Source organism: Podarcis liolepis (assembly GCF_965112155.1).
Source record: "Podarcis liolepis genome assembly, chromosome: W".
In the NCBI taxonomy this organism is placed as follows: Eukaryota; Metazoa; Chordata; class Lepidosauria; order Squamata; family Lacertidae; genus Podarcis; species Podarcis liolepis.
The window spans coordinates 22,111,005-22,127,236 of record NC_139568.1 but is presented as its reverse complement, the minus strand read 5'-3'; the positions used below and the strand labels follow the sequence as shown (position 1 = coordinate 22,127,236).

The 16,232-nt window shown below is 50.5% G+C and overlaps 2 protein-coding genes and 1 long non-coding RNA gene across 3 annotated transcripts in view; 1 reads left to right on the top strand and 2 right to left on the bottom strand.

Annotated features, from left to right (window-relative positions):
- The window catches only part of LOC310697725, a 951,570-nt gene that overhangs the window by 203,591 nt on the left and 731,747 nt on the right, over positions 1-16,232 (top strand). The window lies entirely within an intron of this gene.
- The window catches only part of LOC310697691 (P2R1A-PPP2R2A-interacting phosphatase regulator 1-like), a 456,471-nt gene that overhangs the window by 87,800 nt on the left and 352,439 nt on the right, over positions 1-16,232 (bottom strand). The gene's annotated exons all lie outside the window — the stretch shown is intronic.
- The window catches only part of LOC310697831 (uncharacterized protein), a gene marked incomplete at its 3' end in the record, with an annotated part of 115,497 nt that continues 108,790 nt past the window's right edge, over positions 9,526-16,232 (bottom strand). Inside the window, exon 7 of the mRNA XM_083484455.1 lies at positions 9,526-9,759. Within this exon, the coding sequence (XP_083340581.1) occupies positions 9,526-9,759 (234 nt within the window). The remainder of the gene's footprint in view (positions 9,760-16,232) is intronic.

Genomic DNA, 16,232 nt, shown 5'->3' with positions numbered 1-16,232 from the left:
CTCTCATGCAGATTTACGATGAATCAAAACCACCGGATCTGCTACCAGTTGTCAGTATCTCAGCTCGCAGTCAGAGGTAACTGGCCCCCCCGGGCAACCGACTGAGATACTCGTTGACCTTCCCGTCTGCGTCTCCCGGCAGGCAAGGTCGTAAATCGGCGATCCTCCTCAGACGTGAGAAGAACACACCCTCCTCCTTCTCCCTCCCTGCATTCCCCCAGGGAGGGGAAAAGAGACAGACAGGAGTCCTATTTACATGTTTTATTCCTGTCATTCAGCAGTACAGAGAAACGTGTCTGTACTCTCCAGACTCCAGCAGTAGAGTCACAACTCCACCCCTGTACTTCCAGTACAGGTCAGATGACACTCTGAGCTAACATCCGGTGCTCAGTACGGAGAATAGACTGCCCCCTTTCTCCACTAGTACAGTTCCAGACCACAACATCCTGTTTTGCATTCCAGCCACCTGTAGCTGGCTTTTGCATTGCTGCTTTTTCCTGACACTTTTCACGTGTCCGAGTCATTGGCAGCAGATCCTGGGAGTACGGGTTTTCGGCTCCACCTCCAGCAAAGCAATCTGGGTAATCTCATACCTCTGTGTCGTTCCCTACGCTTTAACCCCCTCCTGTCCTGAGCAGCTAAAAGTGGTGTGCCCTCTTCCTCTGTGCTAGAACTGGAGTGGTGCTGGGGCTCCCTAACATCAGGCAGCCCAACCTCCACCTCCCCTTGCTCTCCCACACCTTCCAGTGCTTCCTCTTCTGCAGCCCCTCTCGCTCCTCCTCATCCAACTCAGGAGCTGTCGCAGCTGGCTCCGTGACATCTAGTATCAGCCGAGGAAGGGAGGAAGCTCTTCAGGGAGAGATCCAGAAACCTTGTTCTGCCCAAGTTAGCAACCAGCTTATGCCAGCAGTCTACATCAGCTGTGTTGTTTTCAATACCTTGGGGACTTTTCTAGTCTTATCTAAGGATTGTGTTATACAGGAACTTACGAGAAGAAGCAGTACAAAAAGACATGAAAAGAAAAAATGTATTAATATTAGAATTAGCCCCTAGGTTATATACACCGTGCATATGAACTGTGTAGGTTGCACATAGTGGACTAGACCTTTGCGATAGGAAATAACCAGTAAAATTTTCAGAGTGATTATCATTCAGCCTGTTGTGCTTTGTGTATTGCGGATGGAGTCCAACAACATAGGGATGACCATGAAAAAACCACACACACCTTTCCCTGAAGCAGAGCAAGATCACCTGAGCCAATCGCTTGGAAAGGAAAGATGGTCATTTAAAAAGCAAACACAAAGCCAAGCACAAGAAGCAAAGGCATGCTGAAGTGCTGGCATCAACGAACAGGATCTGGGAGGCCTGTGAACCATCTTGCAATGCCAGCTTTTAGGAAGACAACTTTTTGGAAGGAGGGGAAATACCACTCAGTCTCTCTTTCGTATGACCGTATTTTTCCGTGTGTTAGACGAGGTTTTTTGACTCAAAAATTGTGTCCAAAAATGGGGGTCGTCCAATACATGGATAGTGGCATGGGGGAGGGGGGAAGTGGCGCACCCACCCGTCAGTTGACAGGAGCGTAACTTCCCCCAATGCTGCTGTGCGGGACACACTCCCTAGATAGGGAGTTTCCTGCCCGTAGCTGCATGGGGGGAGAAGCTCAACAACTTTGGGCCATCTCCCCTCATTTTCTTAAATCTGAGTCCCCAAAATAGAGGGGGGGTCTAATACAAGGGGGCGTCTTATAGACAGAAATGCATGGTGCCTGGAGGCTCCCAACTGAAGAGGCAAAGGTTTGTATGAGGAAAAAGCCCGTGAAAGTGTAAGTCGGAACTCTTCATAAACTGGCAGAAGGAAGAGGAAAGTCTCTCTTCATCTATAGCAGTCTACATGCATCTTTGCCTTTTAGGCAAGGGTCAGCAAACTTTTTCAGCAGGGGGCCAGTCCACTGTCCCTCAGACCTTGTGGGGGGGCTGAACGAATTCCTATGCCCCACAAATAACCCAGAGATGCATTTTCAATAAAAGGACACATTCTACTCATGTCAAAACACGCTGATTCCTGGACCGTCCATGGGCCGGATTGAGAAGGCGATTGGGCCACATCCGGCCCCTGGACCTTAGTTTGCCTCCCCATGCTTTTAGGAGCTTGTCTCCATGACTTCAGAACAACTATAACTATAGGGAACATAGACTGTTACATTGGACCGACTGTGAAGGTCCATTTTCTGCAGGGAATGGAAGTGAGAGGGACAACTCATTCCAGAACCCCACACCCCCTGCAGCAAAATCTTTATTTTATTTCCTATCTATGTCCTCCCTGCCATCCCAACTCTTTCTGGTGTCCGAGAACCAATTTAGTTCCCAACCCCTAGTTTAACTTTCACCATTCTTTATGAATTTAAGACAGCAAAGCAGCTGAGAGACTTGTAGAACTCTTAGTTGCTCCTGGGCTCAAAAGTTTCTTGCTCTCAAGTCTGAATAATGCAGAACCCATGCAGATCAACCCACCGACCCTTATCCTATAGAACATGTAACACAATACAGAGTATTTTCCCGTCTATAAGACGCCCCCATGTATAAGATGCCCCCTATTTTGGGGTATTCCAAATTAAGAAAACACCCCTCAGCACTACCCGTATATAAGACGAGCCCTCAATTTTAAACCTATTTTTTTGGTTAAAAACCCTTCTCTTATACACGGAAAAATACGGTTGGACTATTATCATGGACAGGGCTACTGTTCTAAATTCTCAAGATATTGTTTGGAAGGATCGCCAGTGTTTTAATATGCATGGCTATAATGGGTTGGGAGTTACTCGTGCGTAATCCTGCTCCGTTTGAGCATTAGATTGCCTGGTTAAACCTCCTGGACTGCACAGCCCATCTCGGCGTGGCTGCCCTTAGTCACTCGTAGAATCTGTCTGTGGGCGTTTCTTAAAGCGTTGCCAACATAAGAGTTGTTTGACGCCCAATCGTTTCTGCCTCTCACTGCACGGGAGTCTCCTGCGCAGGGTGGGCGTGGGCAGCGGGGTGCTTGGGCTCTCCTCGCTAACTTCCAACTAAGAGTCCTGGAGCCCCTGCACCTCCCTGTCCCGTTGCTCTCCTGGATCCCTGGTGTTACACTCATTCTCTTCCCCTTCTTCCCGGTTGAGTCTCCCTCTAGCGCTTGGACCTTCCCCTGCAGAATCAGAGACCCTCTCCTTCTCCCGTGCCTCTGATGGCAGTTCCCTGACATCCACCTCCCTCCCAGGGCCCCCTTCACTTCCCCTCCGACCCGGGGGCTCTATTGCAGCCTCTTCTCTGGTCGGCGAGCCAAGGAAACCCCGAAATGAGGTGTCCTCCTCATCTGTGGGTGTGAACACCTCTTCCCACCTGCTAAGGTTCCCACCCAAGGAATGACTCTCCCAATCCGATTCTTCTTCGGATTCTGAAAACCCCTCGAAACTCTCTTCCTCCTCTGTGGTGCCGAACTGTTCCTCCCAGAATCGCTCTAAGGGCTTGGGTTTATCTGGGAACCGTCGGTGGAACACTTCCACCATATGCTCGTCGCCAACTGCCTCTGCTGGCACCCACGTGTTTTCCGACCAGGGCTCTCCTTCCCACGCCACCAAGTACTCCACCTGCCGCCCTCGCCATCTTGAATCCACTATCTCTGCAGCCGAGCTCTGGTGTTCCTTCTCTTCTACCTGTGGTTGTGGCAAGACTTCTACCTCCCGCCCCTCAAATTCCCGCCCCTCTCTGTGTGGTGAGAGCAAGGACCTGTGGAACACGGGATGTATTTTCATGTTGTTGGGCAACCTGAGCTTGAACGCCACAGGGTTTATCTGTTGCGTGGCAAGTTACCTCCCCCAATGAAATGAAGACACGGACACAATGATATAAGGTTAATGGGCGTAAATGGCCACAACTTTATTGATTACGGAAATTGAAGGTATTGGCCTTAGGCATTGGCTCCTATCGACTACCCGGCCTGGTGACCGGGAAGGGTTGAACACAAACCGCGGGAGTCCTGTTGAAGTATGCCAACTAGGATCCCACGGGTGTCACCGCTCGGGGGCGTGCCGGGGGCCCTACCTCACAAGGCTTCGGACAAGGCCACGCCCCCCGGAGTCCTCTACCGGACTACCCCTTCACATTGGGGGAAGGTGATGGCGCTTCCTTCCCCCCTCCATTTGTCTAACCATTGCCCCATGCCAATGCCTAACCGCCAATGCCGGGAAAGTTGTGACGATTGCTACGAGGTAGGCGAAAAAACCAAAAGGCAGGAAATTGTGCCAACTTGGAAAAATTCCTACCAGGCCCCTTGCGGCGACCAACCGGAGTCCGTAGCAAGGCCAAGTCTAGCTAATCTAAGGGTGGGTGGGATGGGAAAACCGCTCGTCAGCTGGGCAAGGGGAAAAGAGGGCGGTCCCCGGGCGTGTCTGGCCCTAAATAGCCCGGGCCACGCCTCCCCCGCCCGCCCATTGGCGGGCTGGGTTGCAGGCACGCCCGGGGATTCCCCCAAGTCTCGCGGGGGCAAGGGAAGCCCCCGCGGATGTGGGAGGATCCTGCCCGCAACACCCTCTCCGCTGCAAGGGCGGAAAGGGCTTTGTATAACTTCAAACAGCCCCAGTCTTCTGGGCTGTAACTTCTTGCACCCTCCCTTAAAGGGTAACCCTTGAGTGGACAACCACACGCGATCCCCCACCCTAATGGTTTCCCCTTCCCTTCGGTGTTTATCTGCTTGCTTCTTGTAATTGGCCTTGGCCCTTTCTAGGTTCATCTTGAGCTGTTGATGTAACGCTTCCATTTCTTCCACAAACTGTTCAGCTGCAGGCACACTCCAGCTCTGTTCCTCATTACCCGGGAATGCCCTGGGATGACACCCATAATTGGCTAAGAAGGGGCTAATGTTCAGCATTATTGTACGCAAATTCTGCTAGCGCTAGTTTCTCTACCCAATCATTCTGCCTCTCGCTAACGTAGCAGCGTAAGTATTGCTGGAGTACACTGTTGGCCCTTTCCGCCTGCCCATTGGTTTCTGGGTGTCTCGCTGTCGAGAAGCTGACCTCGACTTGCAGTAGGCTCATGAGCTTCCTCCAGAACCGGGAAGTAAATTGTTTTCCGCGGTCAGATAAAACCCTCAAGGGGGCGCCATGCAGCCTGAAAATGTGTTCTACAAACAACCTTGCCGTTTCTTCTGCCGTCACCGCATGTGAGCAGGCGATAAAATGGCACATTTTGGTTAGCAAGTCGACTACTACCATCACTGCTGTTTTTCCCCTCGATTTGGGCAAATCCGTCATGAAATCAATTGACACCACCTCCCAGGGTTTGTTTGGCGTGGGTAAGGGTTCCAGCAAACCTGCTGGCATCGTGCGTTCCCCTTTGGCCCTCTGGCAGCGGTCACACCCTCTTACATATTCGCGTACATCTTCCCTCACCCGTGGCCACCAAAATTGTCGGGTCACCAGCATCATGGTTTTGTGTTGCCCAAAGTGCCCCGCTGTGGGGGTGTCATGTAGTTGTTTGAGTACCCTTCTTCTTAAAGCCTCCCCCGGTACGTACATCGCCCCCCTGTAGTACAACACCCCTTCCTTCTCCTCAAACCCCTCTGGTGCTCCCCGCCCATCTTGGAGTTCCCTGATTTTTGTTCGTGCAAATTCATCGTCCCTAGTGAGTCCTGCCAGTTCTCTTGTGCCCACTAGAGTTCCCCCCCACACCCATCGGTCCTCAGGTATGACGTGGCGGGTCTCCAGCGGCCCCTCTCCTTCGAAGTACTCCGGTTTATGCGAGAGAGCGTCTGCTCTCATGTTTAGCTCGCCAGGCACATACTGGATTTCGAAGGAAAACTTGGAAAACTCCTGCGCCCAGCGAATCTGTCTCTGGTTGAGCACCCGTGCTGTCCGACAGTATTCCAAGTTCTTATGATCTGTACAGACCTGGATCTTGCGCTGCGCCCCTATCAAAAAATGGCGCCACCGACGAAAGGCGGCGTAAATCGCTAGCAGCTCTCGGTCGTACACGGTGTAGTTTTGTTCCGACTTGCTCAGCTTCCTCGAGAAAAAGGCACACGGTTTCCATTCTTGCTTGCTCAGTCCTGGCTACAACAGAACCGCCCCAATAGCTCTGTCTGACGCGTCCGTCTCCAACCGCAGTGGTTTCTCCAAATCCACATGTAGTAATTGTTCTTCCGACGTGAACGCCTTCTTCAGGCTTTCAAAGGATCGCTGGGCTTCCTCCGTCCACACAAACTTCTTTTTACTACTGAGACGGTCCGTGATTGGGGCTGTCAAGTGTGCAAAGTTCTTGATGAACTTCCTGTAGAAATTGCCAAAACCTAGGAATCTCTGCACATCCTTTCGTGTCTTAGGGGTTTTCCACTCCAATACGGCTTGCACCTTGCTTGGGTCCATGGCTAAGCCTTTGTCAGATAACTTGTACCCCAGGAACTCCACCTCTCGGGCATGAAACTGACATTTCTCTAGCTTGACCCACAACTGGTGTTTCTGCAATCGTTGCAGCACTTCCCTGACATCTCTCACATGTTGCTCCTCATTTTCTGAATATATTAAGACGCCGTCCAGGAATGCTACACAGTTCTTGTAAAGCAGAGACCCCAACACGTGGTGCATGAACGCTTGAAAACAGGCGGAGCCTGACTGTAATCCGAAAGGCATAACGAGATATTCAAAGGCCCCCAGGGGTGTGAAGATGGTGGTCTTCCATTCATCTCCCTCTCTCATTCGGATTAAGTTGTAAGCCCCCCTCAGGTCCAGCTTGGTAAAAATCTTTCCCTTCCTCACTCTCGTCAGAATGTCGTCGATTCTGGGCATAGGGAAAGTCACAGGTTCTGACACCAAATTTACCCTTCTGAAGTCAACTACAAGTCTCGGTTTATCAGTGCCCTTTTTGTCCACAAAAAATACTGGACTACCCCCCACTGCCTTTGACTCTCTTATGAACCCTCTCTTTAGGTTCTTGTCGATAAAGTCCCGTAACTCCTTCATCTCCCTGTCTGACATGGCATACAGCTTACCCACCGGCAGCTGCGCCCCAGGGAGCAAATTGATCTGGCAATCGAACAGCCTGTGGGGTGGCAGTTTATCTGCCTCCTTCTCACTGAAAACCTCCTTCAGATCAGCATATTGTGGTGGCACCTCCCCTTTACCCTCCACTGCAGTGCTTGCCACTCTGGCTACGCTCATCCTTGGCGTTTCCCCCCCTAGGCAGTGCTGCAGGCAGTAGTCAGACCCAAAGCTGACGGTCCTCTGATGCCACGGCACCACCGGATCATGTTGCGCTAGCCAGCTCATCCCTAATATTATTGGGGGACCCGCTAATGAGGCAACGTGGAAGGCAATTGTCTCTGAGTGCCTAGACACTCTCATTCTCATAGGTGGGGTCTGGTGTGTAACTTCCCCCCCAATCAGTTCCCTCCCATCAATGGTGGTGACTTGCAGAGGTGCATCCAAAGGTAGCAGGTGAAGCTGATGCTCTAAGGCAAAGTCCCTGCTAAAAAAATTGCATGAGCTTCCTGAGTCCAGCATACCCTGAACCTTCACTGGGTGCCCATTAGGGAGTTCTAGTACCACCTCAATGGCAATTGCGGCTCTTGGAGAATCTGGTTTGGGCACATTCATTGGTTGTTGGCTCGGCTGCTGTGCCCGCTGATCGGCAGCCAAGCGTTTCCGTTTCCCTGCTCCGGAGTCTGGGGTTCCTCCTCCTCGCCCCCCACGGCCCCCACCATTCCTTGCCAGGCCTTTCTTTGTGGGCAGACTCTGGCAAAATGTCCTGGCCGTTGGTAAAGGAAACATTTCTTGGTCATTTTTACATCCTTTCCCTCCTTTCTGCGACTCTCGCTGGAGTTTGAAACTTCCTGGGCGCGCGCACCGCCTATTTCCATTGGCTCCGCCAGCGGGGAAGGCTGCCTAGGTATTCTAGGAATGCGGTAGTCATGACAACACTGCTCTCTCCCTTCCCGCCTCTCTTGAGCCCGCGCTTCCTGTCTTACGCCTTGGTTAGCTGATCCATAGACTCTGGGCGGGGTGCGCGCGAAAGCTCATCTTTGACCGTTGGTGACAACCCCTCCTCAAATAGCATTTGTATGGGCTCCGAGTCCAGCTGCCACCCCAGGCGATGAACTATCATGGCAAAACGTGACCAATAGTCTCTAAATGACCCGTCTCCCTGCTTACAGCTCAGCAGTTCCCGTTTGGTGACACTCTGTTGCAAATCGCTACTGAACATCGCCTGAAGGAATTTCGGTAGATCCTCCATGGCGTCATTCTGCGTCGCCATAAGCGGTCGAATCCACTCCCTCGCCCCGTCCTGCAAGTGCCCCACAATATAAGCAACTTTGCCTGCATCATTTTCAAAATCGTTTTGCTGCAGCTTCAGGGCATATTCTATTTCTGTTCTAAACGCCCCATACTCTTGAGGCTTTCCCCCTAACTTGTGCACCAGTCCCGGTACCTTCCTTGCTATGGGGGTGGGTTTCCCCTGAGCATCCTGAGACCGTCGTTCATCCAGCCTCACCGTCGGGATGGCTATGTGCTCTTCCAGATTGCGGTTTCTCTCCTCCAGCGATTGGCCGCCAGCCGCCCCTCTCGTGGCTCCGACTTCTCCGGTCTTACTCATGATGCCCCCCTTCTGCTTGTTGCGCATGAGCAACTTTCAGTGACAGACAGATTGCTATAATGGGTTGGGAGTTACTCGTGCGTAATCCTGCTCCGTTTGAGTATTAGATTGCCTGGTTAAACCCTCCGGACTGCACAGCCCATCTCGGCGTGGCTGCCCTTAGTCACTCGTAGAATCTGTCTGTGGGCGTTTCTTAAAGCGTTGCCAACATAAGAGTTGTTTGACGCCCAATCGTTTCCGCCTCTCACTGCGTGGGAGTCTCCTGCGCAGGGTGTGCGTGGGCAGCGGGGTGCTTGGGCTCTCCTCGCTAACTTCCAACGAAGAGTCCTGGAGCCCCTGCACCTCCCTGTCCCGTTGCTCTCCTGGATCCCTGGTGTTACACTCATTCTCTTCCCCTTCTTCCCGGCTGAGTCTCCCTCTAGCGCTTGGACCTTCCCCTGCAGAATCAGAGACCCTCTCCTTCTCCCGTGCCTCTGATGGCAGTTCCCTGACAATGGCACTTGCTGAGACATGGCTAAAATAAAAGAAGACTGCTCTGTGCATATGAAGAGACACTTTTTACTGCCAAAGGTTGCACACGTACACCACTGGAGACAACTTCCAGCATTGCTTTTTGATTCAAAGTGTTATGGCAATAGAAGTATCAAATTGAGTAAAGTAGACATATTAATCTGGTGGTTCCAAGCATTCCCCCAAGTCACGCGATCGCAGCCTAGTACCTAGGGATTATGAATGCACAAGGTCGCCACAGTCTCTTCCCTGGCTGTTCACAGCTATGGGTGCATAATGGGGAAGAGCTGTTCCCTGACAAGAAATGTGCTTTTGTGCCTCCCAGTCAAGGTCTGACATGGGTCCAAGCACACAAGGCCTGATCTAGAAAGGTTGGGCGATCTCGGTCTTTTCAGCCATAATATTCGGGGCCATTCTGAGGAGCATCGCTAGGATGAGGCAGTGTGCTAAAGTAGTGCGAGAGATCGGTTAGGTGGGTGTTCAGCACTTGGAGCTCCTGGCTGATGTTGTCAACGCTGCACCACATGGTTTGGAAGGTGTCCGTTGCCATAGTCACCAGCTGGTTATTTGGCAACCTCCTACTGATAGTGGAACAGGAGGTATAAATGTAGCCTGGGTCGATCCTCTGCGGGGATGGGAAATTAAAGAACTAGAGAGGGCTGACAGCCGCCCCATCTCCCTGCCATGAAGTCTCCAGAGCAAAGTTGCGCGGGAAACCACCCTTAGCTCCCTGATCTTCCCCAAGGTCCTGAGGCATAGGGAGCATGCTTGGGGAACAGGCGCCATCCATTAAATTGGCGTGGAAAGGGGTAGTAGAAGAGTCGCCCAAGGAGTGAGAGGGAGCACGGATCCGGGACATCGGATTGTAGTGCCTGGAGGCGGTTGGAGGTTGGATGGCGGCTAACAGATTGAGGTTGAATCCTGACAAGACAGAAGTACTGTTTTGGGGGGACAGGAGGCGGGCAGGTGTGGAGGATTCCCTGGTCCTGAATGGGGTAACTGTGCCCCTGAAGGACCAGGTGCGCAGCCTGGGAGTCATTTTGGACTCACAGCTGTCCATGGAGGCACAGGTCAAATCTGTATCCAGGGCAGTTGTTTACCAGCTCCATCTGGTACGCAGGCTGAGACCCTATCTGCCCGCGGACTGCCTCGCCAGAGTGGTGCATGCTCTGGTTATCTCCCGCTTGGATTACTGCAATGCGCTCTACGTGGGGCTACCTTTGAAGGTGACCCGGAAACTACAACTAATCCAGAACGCGGCAGCAAGACTGGTGACTGGGAGCGGCCGCCGAGACCACATAACACCGGTCTTGAAAGACCTACATTGGCTCCCAGTACATTTCCGAGCACAATTCAAAGTGTTGGTGCTGACCTTTAAAGCCCTAAACGGCCTTGGTCCAGTATATCTGAAGGAGCGTCTCCACCCCCATCGTTCTACCCAGACACTGAGGTCCAGCACTGAGGGCCTTCTGGCAGTTCCCTCACTGCGAGAAGCCAAGTTACAGGGAACCAGGCAGAGGGCCTTCTCGGTAGTGGCGCCTTCCCTGTGGAACACCCTCCCACCAGATGTCAAAGAGAACAACAACTACCAGGCTTTTAGAAGACATCTGAAGGCAGCCCTGTTTCGGGAAGCTTTTAATGTTTGATGTATTATAGTATTTTAATATTCTTTTGGAAGCCGCCCAGAGTGGCTGGGGAAGCCCAGCCAGATGGGCGGGGTATCAATAATATATTATTATTATTATTATTATTATTATTATTATTATTATTATTATTATTATTATTATTATATCTGAAAAGGATCTTCCTTGCAACAGAGGAGGCGGGCTGGAAATCCTGAGGGCAGAAAGGTGAGGCAGCAGGAGACTCTGGGAATGTTCAGGGATGCAGGAGAGGATATTTTGTCTGATTATATCCTTATCCAACTTGTGTTAACAAGTTCCCCAATTTCAGCAGAGTAAAACATTCCCCTTTATTTTAAGTTTGCAACGGCAGCGTTTGCTCAGGCTCGCGAAAGCCTCTATAATAACTATTCTGGTAATTTCCCCTTATTCCCTCATAAAATAGAAGAGACGGCAGTTTTTTACAAAAGTATAAAAAGAGTTTGCTCACATTCTGTTCACAATCAGATCCCAGAAGGCAGACTTAAGCTTAATGAAGTAACATACACTTGGAATCTGTCTTATAAGAAGACAGTCCCTTTGTCTTCTCTTGGCTGGGAGCCAAGAGTGCATCTTTCACTCAGTAGATGTTGCTTCTTCGATGCATGTGGCGAAAGAAAGAGAGATGGCTGCCCTGCCCTGTGCTTTTGTCAGTACCTGCACAGGTGAGGCCACACCCACCTCTAGTCACATGTAGAGGAAGTCTGTCCCAGCCCAGAGGGAAACAGGAAGTTTACCTGCTGGCTGGACAAACATCCCTCCCCATGTCTAAACATGTTCTCTCTTGGAATGTTGTACTTGACTGCTCTTGTGTTTCACATCCCACAGAGACGAGGGGCCGAAGATGGAGGGTGGCAACTCAGGTAGGAAGGTGTAGGAGGCCGGCGGCTCTGCAAGGAAAACATGCCTGTCTGAAGCCAGGGGTGTATTTGCTCAAAACGTGATGAAGGGACAGGCTACCCAAGTCTGAACACAGAATTACCTAAAACAGGCCCCAGGCCCCAGGCCCAATAAGCCCCCAAATTCTTTAGAAATTCTTTCCTCAAGAGTCTATTAGCTGAAGTGCATTAACCGGATAACAGGAACCAGGCTGTACAAACATAGCCGTCTCCCTTATCAATCCATGGAGGCTTAATGATGTATGGCCTTGTCAATTCCGGGTGAAAGGGGAATGGAAGATCCAGGCCTTATCTTATAGGCTGTAAACATCCTGACCACAAGCCTTGCCTGACAGGCCTGTCAATCAGCCTGCACCCCCGGAGATGGCGCCAGGGGCACCCCACAGTAACCTTCTCCTTGACCCAAGATTAGCACACACGAACTGTTCCTGTTCCTGCTCAAGGATCTGTTCCTGCTCAAGGATGCTCAAGGATGTCAACTTACGAGTATGAGCTCATGAGGTTTGGATTCCTGGGAAGGGGGAGGGAGGTGTCTGGAGGGGATATATACTGAATGAAATTCCTGTTTCTTTTGTGCTTGCTGTGGCTGACCACGCAGTGGTTTTTCTGCTATTCCGGAAAGCAGAGAATAAAAACCTCATTCTCTTTACCAACCCCGGTGTCGTTTTGGCTCTTTCCTCCCTCCCCCTGGGAGCAACGCAGACCCCGATCGAAACGGAAAAGGCTACAGTGAAATATTGTCAAACGGAGCAAGCGGACACATAACATTTAGCGTGCTCTATGTAATAGCGAGGAGGAGGGGAAGACGAACCATTGAGACTTGCACTAGACTAAGAGGGACATCCAACTCTCAGTAGACTGCGATCTACTCACAGTGTATGAAAACTGGCAGGGATCGATCGGTTGTCGTTGGGTGTGCCAAAGTTGTGGAGGGTTTTTTCCAGAAGCAAATGAATAAATGGAACGGAATACAGTGGTGCCCCGCAAGACGAATGCCTCGCAAGACGGAAAACTCGCTAGACAAAAGAGTTTTCCGTTTTGGAGGTGCTTCGCAAAACGAATTTCCTATGGGCTTGCTTCGCAAGACGACAATGTCTTGCGAGTTCCTGCTGGTTTTTTTTCCTCCCCCCCTTTTTCTAAGCGCTAAGCCGCTTATCAGCTGATCCGATCAGCAGATAAGCCGCTAAAAGCCGCTAATAGCGCTAATCCGCTAATCCGTCAATGGGCTTGCTTCGCAAGACGAAAAAACCACTAGACGAAGAGAATCACAGAATGGATTCTTTTCGTTTTGCGAGGCACCACTGTATATGAATGAATGAAACATGAATGAATGAAACAGAATATATGAATTAATGAAACAGAATATATGAATAAATGAAATGGAATATATGAATGAATGGAACTGAAGGAGCATTGTGATATGCACAGAACATAATCAAAAGCTGATTATATAAAACACAGTAGAGGGTCCTGAATCCCCAGTCCGACAGTGGAACTTAATCGGATGGCCCACTTTTTTGCAAGGAAGCTATGTCAGGTCTTGAACATCTGGCATCAACCAAATTCAACCTGGTTAACACATCAGCAATTTTCTGTGTTTGGTGTACCAGAAAATTACCTGTTTGGTCCTTCTCCACCTGCAGAGAAAGATAGTTGGATACCTCACCAAGATCCTTCATGTCAAAGTGCTCCTTCAGCTGAGCTAGGGTGCTTTGGTAGAAAGCCTGACTCTTCCAAAACATCAGAAGATCATCAACAAAACATAAACAATACAGTTTGTTTTGCCCCTCCTCCTTGACAAACACACATGGATCAGCTTTGCCCTGGTTAAAACCTAGAGAAAGCAATGTCTCAGTGAGTTTTGTGTTCCAACACCTGGCACTCTGCTTGAGACCATATAAGGATTTCCGCAGTTTACAGACCATTCCCTTCTGTATCTGCACCCCATCAGGTGGAAGCATAAACAGCTCCTCGTTCAAAATCCCATACAAAAAAGCTGTATTAATGTCATGATGGGTAACATGCAGTTTCTCCTCCGCAGCGATCTTGAGCATCAGCCGAATGCTCTCATATTTGACTGTGGGAGAGTAGGTCTCGTGGTAATCCTGTTCTGGTACCTGTGAAAAACGTCTGGCAACCAATCTGGCTTTGTGTCTGACTACCTTGCCATTCTGGTCTGTCTTGGCCTTGAAGACCCATTTGCTTCCAACCAGTCTCATTCCTGGGACTACCGGTACCAGTTCCCAAGTTTGGTTCCTATTCAAGGAATCAACTTCAGCCTTCATGGCATTAAGCCAAGGCTCAGCATCTTTAGAGGTTAACTCCTGAACCTCTTTGAAGCTTGAAGGTTCCCACACCTTCTCTGAGCTACCAAGAACAGCAGTTGCTGTCTTAGCAAACTCATCAGCATACCTCTTTGGAGGTCTGCCCTTCGTGGCTCTCTCAGATCTGCGTAATATACGCAAGTCTTCTTGACTCATCTCCTCTTTCTTAGGAGAAAAGCGACCAATGGTGAACACTGGTTCTTCCAGTTCATTGTCAGACGCATCAGATGGTCTGACTGAGGCCTTTGCGCTCTTGTAGTCTGCTGTGTCATCACTGTCACTGACACCAGCAGCAGCGCCGCCCACTGAACTGGAATCCGAACTCTGATCATCATCATCCTCATCCTCATCATCATCATCCTCAGCAGCTTTCTCAGCTTTAGCTGCTTGCTTGACATCACCTTCATCCTCCTCTGGGTAACTCTGGAAAATTCCCACATTTTCCCCCCACTTAGGATTGTACTCAACACTCCTTGTGAACTTAATGGATTTGCAACGTCCTTCCGTCAGCCAAGTGGATCTCACCTTCCTGAGGCTTGAAGGAGATAAACAGGTGGCGATCCTTCGTGACGTGGCGGCTCGCACCTGAATCGACAATAAACCTGCCTTTGGCTTTCGGAGCAGTCTTTACAGCAAGCAAACCCTTGTTTTCCACCGGTGTGGGCTTTTGCAGCTTGCCCCCCTGCTCCTGGCCAGCAGACTTGCCTTTAGCCTTTGGTGAAGCTGTGCCAGCAAACATAGCCTTGTTTTTCTCTGGTGCGGGCTCTTCACCCTCCCTCTGCTTCTGGCCATCTGCAGGCGTCTGCCTCTGTTTACCTTTGCCTTTCTGGCCTCTGCAAAGGCGATGACCTTGGTTCCCACGAGAAACAGAGCTTTCAGCTGCCGACTCCTTGGCTCCCCCTGGAGGCTGGAATGCTGTCTGGGATGACGTGACGGTCAGCTCCCCCTGCAGCCTGCAACCGGTGCCCTCAGTATCCCTGCATTCACTCGCATTCTGGGAAACAGCTAGGACCTCCGATGCAGTCAAACTCTGTGCTGGGATTACTGGCAGATGAGCAGCTTTCAAAGCATTCCACATCTTACGTGCAGTGGTGTTGCCAGCAAGCGTCTTAATTTCCTCAAGAGAGACGGATAAGACTATTACGTCAATGGCCTTCGAATTCTGGCCTTTCCATTTCTCTGTCAGAGGAACCGGAGGGGCCTCAGACACGGTATGCCACACCCCAAACTGATGCAGCAAACTTTCACACCATTTTGCCCAGGTTTTATAATTTTTTTCATTTAACTTTGGACAGTCAGCATCTCCAGAAGCTTGGAAAAACTCCATTTCCAGCCTTTTGCTTTAGCCGTGAGTCTTATTAACTTCAGAGAGTCCTTATCTTGGCAGCTCATTAATCACGAAGCCTCTCTGGCGTGGCTCCCAGGCCAATTAAGCCTTCCGGAGTTCAAAGGCTCCTTCCAAGGTAAACAGAAAAGCCTCCCTTTCTTTCGCTTTTCCAACATACCTCTCAGACGCAGTCTGTTGCAGTTTTACTCTCCTGTAGGTGCTGTGAATCTGGGCCCGAAACCTTGTTGTTGGGAATACTGCCAGGGAGATATAGTCCATCATGGCCCCAAGCCGGCTGCCGGACGTCCATCGATCTCCCGTAGTCACGCAGATCCAGCAATTAGCGACACGAAGCCTTAGAAATAGACTGCCACATTCCAGGGCTTGTGCACACTCTTTATCAGCAGAAACACAGCCAGAAAGCTGCACCGCAGAAGAGCATATTTACAGACTTTATTTAGCGTTTAACAGAACAAAGAAAACATGACCGTTCTGAGTCAGTGTCTCCGACCGACTGCGAAATCGAAAGGAACAGCAAACATAAACATCCTGTGAACAGGACATGCGCAGACTCTGGGACTCACAAAGCCTGCTCCCTTTTAAGGTGGAACGGAAATATCCTAACACTTCTGACCATAAAAGGATCTTCTTCTTCCTACTCTTATCTTGGAGGAAGAGGTCGTCATCTCCGAGAACACGCTCTGGCGTTCTTCCCGGACTTAGGTCTGTGCGTCTTTTGTGGTCAGGACATAAGATAAGGCACAGACGTGTCTTCTCTGTTCTACTGGTACAGTCAGGGTCATCCCTTGCCGTGACTGATAAAGGAGAGAGTTTGTTTATACAGCTGTGTCCTTGTTATGCATTTGCTCAACAGCTCAAGTTTTATG